General features: G+C 43.3%; 1 protein-coding gene across 2 annotated transcripts in view; it reads right to left on the bottom strand.

The window, feature by feature from the left end:
* Positions 1–320: 320 nt before the first annotated feature.
* Positions 321–8,826, bottom strand: part of LOC120903259 (5-hydroxytryptamine receptor-like) — a 103,272-nt gene continuing 94,766 nt past the window's right edge. For both annotated transcript variants that reach the window (XM_040312561.1, XM_040312562.1), the window contains exon 7: positions 321–7,576. In XM_040312561.1, coding sequence (XP_040168495.1) covers positions 6,869–7,576 — 708 coding nt within the window. In that variant the 3' untranslated portion in view covers positions 321–6,868. The remainder of the gene's footprint in view (positions 7,577–8,826) is intronic.

Raw genomic sequence — 8,826 nt, 5'->3', positions numbered from 1 at the left:
ATTTATTTTCACCCCCAGCAAGAAAAAAAACAACTTCCATTTATGAACACTGAGTGTATAAAACCGTATTTCTCACAAGTTTTCTCTCACTGAATCAAAACACCGCAAGCAACACAGCCTAAACCGCTCCGAGGAGTGTTTTTTTTCATGCAGTTGTAAAACAGCAATAGCTTGCGGGGCCCCGACTAGGCCTCGAATCAACAGGTCTCGCTGCAAGCGTACGCCCTCAACCGCACAGCCATTATTAATTGACGAAGAAAGTAGAAAGTTTACACCTTTGCCACCTCGGTCCCCCCACCCTCCCGCCCTGTTTTGCGGTGCAACGAGCAGGAACGAAAACATTTTTTGCTCAGCCAGCCTGTATGTCTGTGGGTGTGTGAGAGTGTTAAATAAAGTTAAGCCAACTTGCACGAACGTTCTCGGTGCTCGGTGTAAAACTCCTTCGACCGTGTAGCAGCCAGACAGAAGGCGATTGTTTTGGTGCCAGGCATGGCTTGCCACAAGAGCCAGTGCACGAACCAGACCTGGAACAAAATTCATTTATCAAAGTGGCGTTCATCAGGCAAAGTGGTTCATCAGGTGAGGTGAAACCACCTTCATTGGTTCCTGGTTTCTCTTTGTGCTGGATTGCTTCAAAGCTTGATAATGGTATTGTTGAATGGTTTGAAAATTTGAAAGAATTATGGAAAAAAATACAATTATACTTATTTGTCTTTGTTGCTATCGTTTTAGGCAAACTTGCTTTTAAATGCAACAAAATATTTAAATCCGTAATATTGATTCTTTATCTTCATACTAGCGACAGGATTATACTTTCGTTTGCGTTCGTAGTCACTACTCGTTTCTAACGGAAAGAAAAACACTAACATCTAGAGGACAATGAAACAAACCTGCCAACGGCAGAAGCAATTATAGCCAATTTGCTATCCAACAGGGCAAAAAAAACGAGTTATTCCTTCCATTCTTGCCATATTTCATTGTCCTCCATGAAAGGAAAAGTCCTTGGTGACCTTTTTTGTATGAAGACACCTAGAGTAATGGTGTTGGTGCTGAAGTTGGATTTTTTTAAATGAAAAAGGCCATTGTGAATCGATAGTATGGTAGCCTGCAGCTGTACGCTATTCTTAAAGCTGAAACATCAAGCAAGCCTGTTAAAATCATAAACTACTAGGCGCCTCCATTATCGTACGACGGTACCATGCGTCTCCATGAAAGGTTTGTAGTGAACCGAAAAGTACCCGGCGTCTCCATTGGAATTATTGCTGGGCTAAACCATTCCAATAGCAATACTTTTCATAATTTTGCTACCCTTGATTATGAAGCAAAGCAGTACCTTTTTCAATTCGGAAAAGAAAATTGCGCGAAGAAATCGAGCGGCTGTTAACCTAAGCGCACGGAAGCTGACTAAGGGATAAAAGGTGGCCCGTTATCCTGGTGGGCGACCGTTGTGCACGGTACGGAAAAGTGGTTTCACGGATCATGGATGAAGTGATTTACCTGGTGGCCGGTGTACTGGGTGTACCCGGGCTGAGCGAAAGGAAGATTTAATGGCAATCGCATCGGACTAGGATGGATGAGCTCAAGAGAAGAGGAACAAAAAACGCTACCGAGGAAGAGAGAAGCATCCTTCTAGCATGGTCGGTAGGATAATACATGGACAGAAAAGGTAAGAAAGTACAGGGAGAGGTGGTAACACGGTGACCGTTAACGGTCAGTTAAGCTTTGTTAGGATAATTTATAACTGATTGAGCGTAAGAGAGAAATGGTTTTGTCGGACCTTCTTTCAGCAGCGTCCTTGCAAGTGTAAGGATAATTGATGCAGTTTTGCTTTTCAAGACATTCTGTTGGTGAAGGATACGCAAGGGATCGTAGTAGTAAGTGGAAAAATCAATTAAAATTCCCTAAGTAAATAATTGATTATAGAAACCCCGGCAGTATGATGTTTCTCATGTGGTTGTTTTCGTGCTTTTACCCTTAAGTCATAAAACACCGTAAAATTAAATTATAATTCCATTCGAAGCAAGTATTTACTCAGTGACATCTAAAAAACATTCTATCTATGAGGATCAACGTAATTTAATTTCCTTTTTTTGCTCTTGTTTCTTCACCGTGAACCTATTATTGATGGTGAAACAAGGCACAGACAAAAATGGAAAAATACAAAAAAAGCAATGAAATAGGTTCACAAAATAACAGAAAAAGCGAAACAAAAGCTAGCTGACGCTTTCATGTTGCTGCTCCACTTCTGCCCGAGGGCTTGTTTGATTGGGAACAATCTCATCTAATCTCTGTACGTTCTTCGGCCATCTCGAAATACACAATGGACACCGGAGTGGAGCAGGGCTCGTTCGTCCCATCCATACGTGTGCTCATTCGTCGTTCTAGTGGACCCCGAACCCGAACACACAGTGCGAGCAACAACAACATCCCGCATGCGATTTGCTTTTTAATAGGCACGAATTGGAACGTGATAAGATTCGGCAAAAATGGGCGAACATCCTAAAGTCAAAATTCCCGGGTAAGCTTAGGCCCTGAAGAGCTGGATTTTCCTGCACACGCTCGGTTTGGTACGGTTACGGCTACGGATACGAGCTTTATGAAGAGGGAAGGCTGTTTTTCGTTTTGTTGCTGTTTGTTGTTTCTTCTTTGTTTCGTCCCGTCGACAAGTGGCCCAGCACATGGGATGGCTTGAGTGTGTCATCGCGGGACATTTAAATAGAGATGTGACGTTCAGCAGTTTCATTTGTCTTTAAAGAGGGCATTGTGGGGGTATTCTTTTGTGCAAAGAAATTTGTGCCTACATCTGTAGCAATGTAAAGGTTTAGTAGAAAGTGTATGTTGATTATCTCAAGTGTTATTGTTCACAAAGTATATTGAAATGATTTTACAAGCCGGTCAGTATTATATTAGAATTTACAATACGATAACTTTTTCGCCTTTTTATGCTGTTTATAAATAAGTCTGCAAAATAGGAAAAAATAAGAATCAATCACTTTACGCTCATTAAATTTGACTACGTTTTATGCTTTAAAATTTAAAGTATCGTTTGCTTCCCTTGTACGACTTTGAAAATGGTTGAATTGAGTTGCAAGAGCACCTTACAACTTTCACCTTTAAGCAAAAAAAAAGATCAAACCTACGATCGATAGGAAACATTTCTTGGAAATTTATATACCACTGCTGTACCATATGCTGTACCTTTATGTATCAAACCCATGTACCTTGTGTGGGATTTTTTCTCTACAATCCTCAAAAAATGGCCCACGGTACAAAGCCGATTCTTCAAGCTGTCATTATCCGAATTGGGGGAGAAAAAAGCCTAAGAATAGAGTCACCTATCACCGATGACGCACAGCCCCACCACCGGCATACACAGGTAGAACGGAATCCCTATCTAAAGGATGCCGGTTTACGGTACGCCCGAGCAGTACAGGAATGCCACAGCGACCAAGAACCCACGCAACGTCCCAGCAGCAGCAAGGTGAGTGGGTAAATCGAAAAGGATACGATTTGACATTTGTGGTGAGAGCTGGTATGGGTAAGCCTGAAGTGTAAAGCCTACCCGTAAGTCCCCTGTCGGCTTAGGCGGATTAGTGTTGTCCCAGAGCAAGTCAAAGACAATCGGCAAAAGGTGTCACCGAACTCCGGGGAGTTCCAGGAAGCAACCGGAGTGTGTGTCTTCCTTTTTTTTTGCGGAAAATGATAATGACTAGATGCCGGTACTGCTTCTTGGCTGTGTTTCCAGAAGCTAGCTTTCATCTTGAGCTCCTGGGATCGATATTGGTTTGAAATTCAAGCTCAGATTTCGTACAATAACCTAATGGCACATTCTTGTGCTAACCCCGAGATTGGATAAACTGAGCGCAGGTCGTCGAGAGGGGATTGTCTATTTCAAAGTCAATCCTCTTGAAAGGGTATGGGGATTAGATTGCTTCCAGTAGGGTAAGGGATGACCGTACTAACTCCCATATGACAACAGGCTCTGGTCGTTGTAGATTTCCGGACCATACACTTCCTCCTTCGTTTAATCGGATTGATTAGTAACAATCACTCGCCGGCTGGCTTGCTTACGAGTAGACCGCTTGATTGAACGGAATGGAGTGTATTCATTTGTGGAAACATGGTTCGTAGTTTTTCCTTTCTTCATTGACAAACAAACGATCAATGGACAACACGAAAGCTCGCTTCAACTTTACTGCACTGATTAGACACTTCAGTATGATTAAAGGAGCTGAATTAAAAGAAAGAGCTGTCGCATTGAATAGAAGATCGCATCGGATTAAGATCCTTCTCCTTCCGCAAATCAATTGCTAACAAAAGGGCACTGAATATTAACTGTTCGTATGCGTAGTAATTTACGATGAATTGGAAGCCTTTTGTGATTATTTTCGGAGCGTAAAATAAGCGGATTACTGTGCAATTGTTTTTCGACAATAGGCTTTTCCGTTTGATTTGAGCTCAATGCGTTGGTGTTCGGTTCATTTAGTACACTGCGTTTAGGGAGAATAGTTATTGGACCTGTTTGTGGAGCATTCTAAAGTAATAATCAAGTTTCGGTTACGCTTCGATGGTTTCAAATGATTCCAATTAATGCAGTAAGTCTTTATGCTATTGTTCGGTTTAGGACAAGCATTGTACAAGCTTTGCCGCCAGTTTCCCCGAATGAAATCAAAGAAAAAAACGGTATAACCAGTTGCCTAAATACAGTGATTGTATTACTGTAATTCAATGTTGTACGGCGTCTTCTTTATGCGAACAATAAATGGCATCGATAAACTCGTTCTTTCGCTTCTACGCTGATTTTCATTAATTTCATAGCCAGCTAGATAAAAATGGTGCAATATGAGTAAAAAATGAGCGTTGAGGAAAACGTTCTCGAAAACTAACGAGTTCGACAGTATCGCTGAATAATTTTTTGTCTGTATCTTAAGGCATCATGTACGATTTTTGCTCTCAAATGGCGCTCTATCCATTGTAGCATCATTTCTGATGCAAACTTTGACATATTTCAAGGATTTAATGCCTGTTGCAATGTAAAACTCTGAAGAAAAACAGTCGTATGACCCGAATATTCAACAATGCAATAGAAAACATACCAATGTTACCGCTTTATATTCGCTTTGTGCTTCAAATACTCACCAAACAAGGTTCAAAGAATGGGTCCAAACATTGCCCAAAATAAACGCCTGACGTTCCTTCCAACGCCTCGAGGCGGGATATAGTCTTATCTACACTCTCACAAACAGTGAACGTACCGTACGTGCCATGGCTCTGTCGTAAATCGAACGTTAGACTTTCATCTCACGTGATTCATTAAAAATTAACATCTCCCAACCTTAATCGGTGTGTGAGTCTGGGCGCACAAGGCAGCACGCCCTTTCCTTCGCTCGGAGTTCTTAAATTAAGATGCCCCAAAACCAGCCGGAACATCGTTATCTTCTACGTAGACGTAACACACAGGTGCGAGGTGACGTTTCATGGGCACTGTTTTATGTTTTGTGTCCAGTTTTATTGGCCCGCATAAGAGACGTGTTACGCATTTTAATGCCTTCCAGAGAGTAAGCTTCCGCATGATTTTCGGTAGATTCTGTACAATAGTGGTACAGCATGATGCTTTTCGGGAGTGGAGAAAATTGGCGAAGTGATGATAAGGTGGGTGTGACGATTGGCAATAGTATTGCAATACAGTAACGATTAAATGGATAAAAGTAATGAAGATCCGTTTTTGGAGTAGGTAACAGTTAAGAGAATTGAATCCATTCGGTAAGATTGTTTTGAAGAAATCAGCAGCTTAAAGAGTGGTTCTGTATTACAGGAAAAGATTAATGAACTCAGCAATTAAATTCATACAAATTACTTTTGAAAGGATGATGACGAACAATATGAGACTTAAATTTGAGACGAACTCTTACCCCAACAATACTCAAAGTTGTCTGAAAATGTACCTTAACATTGCTTTTTGTATGCATTCCTAGAAGAGTTGGAGTGTTCAATCACGTAATTGCACACAATCTCCCAAAGACCAACAAAAACTTACACAATTACACCTACCGGACATGATTGTTTTGACATCCTTTACCATTTCCCGAGCATTATGAGAGTGTAGGCGATCAGGCGATACCCGCGTCAGCTCCGCTAAACTTAGAATCAGCTCTTGCATGCACTTAACACTAAATCTTTTAGGGATCTACGATGGTTCGGCAGGGCTAGCCCGCGTTTAGCACTCCTTCCACAATCCCCCCGCCCCCTCTGAAGCTTATCGACCTAGAAAAAGGTTAAGGTTACACTGGCTTAATAAACGAACGTTACGTCAACTATGTATTTCCTAAGAAGCGAGTGCAAAATGGTTGGGCGATGTGACGGGTATGGAACCACCGGTACTGCCAGGTTTTGGCTGGCTGACCTTCGCACACCACCGCCGCCTTCCATTGCCCTCGCCTTTTCCCGTTTCTGTGAATGTGTGGTGTGCTTCCTAGCCGACTGTGTCCGACAGGAGATGTACAGTCTCTGCTCGCTGCTTTCGCTTCACTATATTTACACTACGCGGCTATTAGTAGCACTAACGTTACAGCAACCTGCCGCTGCTTACATTGTACTTATGGATCACACTTAGGACATTCACGCAGTACACTCACAAACACCCCACAAAGTGGTGGTCCGATTGGTGTACACTACTGTTGCTCTAGAATAGTAAGAGTAAATCGTACACAGCTCGCTAAGTAATTAGTAGTTGTGGTGGTGGCTGGCGGTTTTCGCGCCAGATGGCACCACCGTCCAGCACCCGTCGTACCCGTTGAATCCCACGCAGCAGCAGAAACAGCAGTAGAAGATCCGATGCTCTCTCTCTCTCTCTCGGGTCCTCTCGTTCTTATCGCATATGCCGCACGCCGAGGTTTCGCGTCCGCCGCAAGCTGTACCTTCGCCCGCAAAGGATGCGCTTGAACGCGTGCCGAAACTCCGGACTGAAGATGGTGTAGATGATTGGGTTGAGCGTCGAGTTGAAGTACCCGAGCCAGAGGCAGACGCTCGTGATCAGCGGGCTGATGTTGCAGCTGGTACAGGTCGGCAGCAGGATCGCGATGATGAAGAACGGCAGCCAGCAGCACACGAACGCACCGGTAATGATGGCTAGCGTTTTGGCGGCCTTCCGCTCGCGCTTCGAGTCGGTGGACGACTGCGTTTTCTTGCGCGAGGCGAGCCCGGACGAGCCGGGCGGTCGGGTGGTGGACGAGCAGGACGCCTGGTTGCCGGACGGGTAGGCCATCGAGATGTCCGCCGTCGGCGGATCGATCTCGATCCGGTCCCGCTCGATACCGTTGCCGAGCGAGCCCTTCTCCGGGCTCGTGTTGGCGGAGGAGACGTTCGTGAAGGCGGTCGTCGTCTCGCTGATCGTGGGCAGGGGGCGCCCGATCACGGCGACGACCGCCGCCGCGATACCGCCGGAACCGCCCGCCACGTTCGCTATCATACCGCCGCCGCTCGCCGTCTGCGTCGCAGTTACCTTCCAGCGGAAACCAATCGATGTTAGTGCCATACAGGAAGCTTTTGCCAAAGGTTCGGGATGGGTCTGAGCAGCCTAATAACAATGGGGCACGTATACAATATATACGCACGTATTGAAAGTGGGACTTATCTAAGGAAAACTGTTTCGGAAACGGTTTTGCCATCACGAAATCAGGAGAAAAGCACACGCACGCACACACAGAGAGACACATACAAAGTAGAGCAGCGGAAGAGTGAAACGAAAGAGCAAGAAAAAGGAAAAGCATACACTCACACGCACAAACACATACATAGCAGAGGAAGCATTCAAGGGTTAGGGAGGAGAAAGAAGGATTAAGAACGTGCTGGGAATGGGAACGCGTTTGTGTCAGAGGAAGGCAGCGCAATCGGGTGAAGAATTCGAGCGAAATTCAAACAATAGATGCAGTGCACTTAGAGCGGTCAAGGCAGTGGCAGGAAGCAAAAGCAAATGTACTACAAGTGTGTACAAGCAGCCGATGGACGAAGCATACGAGATGGGGTTTAACGAGTGCAATTGAACGGAAACGCAACGTGTTTGTGTGTACTTGGTGAGGCGTGTTTGTGATGAGTGATAAAAGAGTGTGCACCGAGCGTGCTGTCGAGAATTGTTGTAAGAATGGCCATTTTATTGTCTACATCTCAGGGCACTGAGTTGCTTATGTAGCTATTTATTCTATTGCAATAATGCATATCTTTCCATTAACGTGTTTCGCAATGGTTGGTAGCCGGGTGTCACTTATAAATGGTTACTTATAAATAGAGCAAAATGCTTTCACATTGACACATTTCAGCACAATCAATCATGCAGAAATAAGAATGATACAGGAGATGCTTATTAGGCAATTGATTCATTGATTGAAATCCAAAATAGGCGATATGAAGGATACAACACAACAAAACATAACCTTTAATTGAGGTTAGTTTTCTTTGAATTTGCTAAAAAATAACTTGAAAATGTTCAAATAATACGTCTAAAAGTATGCACAAATATACTATGTTAGAGCTTGCGAGCATTATAATTCATTTTAGAAATCGTTGGTGACATTGACTAGCCTGAAACAGCTAAACTCATCATGTTTCACAAAACTTTTCTGAAATTTAATATAGTCTGATTGGATTTATATTTTTTCAAATAGACTGATTTTTTTTAAACGCCTTAAAGTATGTAATATGCATTTCAAAATAAGAGATTTTGCAGTTTGTTTGTTCGATTAATTATTGAGAATTTGAGTTTTGTAGAATGCATTCGCCTCTTAGTGAATATAATAGGTTTCAATCACTTTAATTATAGTTCGGCTCAAG

Source organism: Anopheles arabiensis, chromosome 3, assembly GCF_016920715.1.
Source record: "Anopheles arabiensis isolate DONGOLA chromosome 3, AaraD3, whole genome shotgun sequence".
Lineage (NCBI taxonomy): Eukaryota > Metazoa > Arthropoda > Insecta > Diptera > Culicidae > Anopheles > Anopheles arabiensis.
The sequence above is the reverse complement of the archived record's forward strand: the minus strand, read 5'-3'. Positions and strand labels throughout refer to the sequence as shown.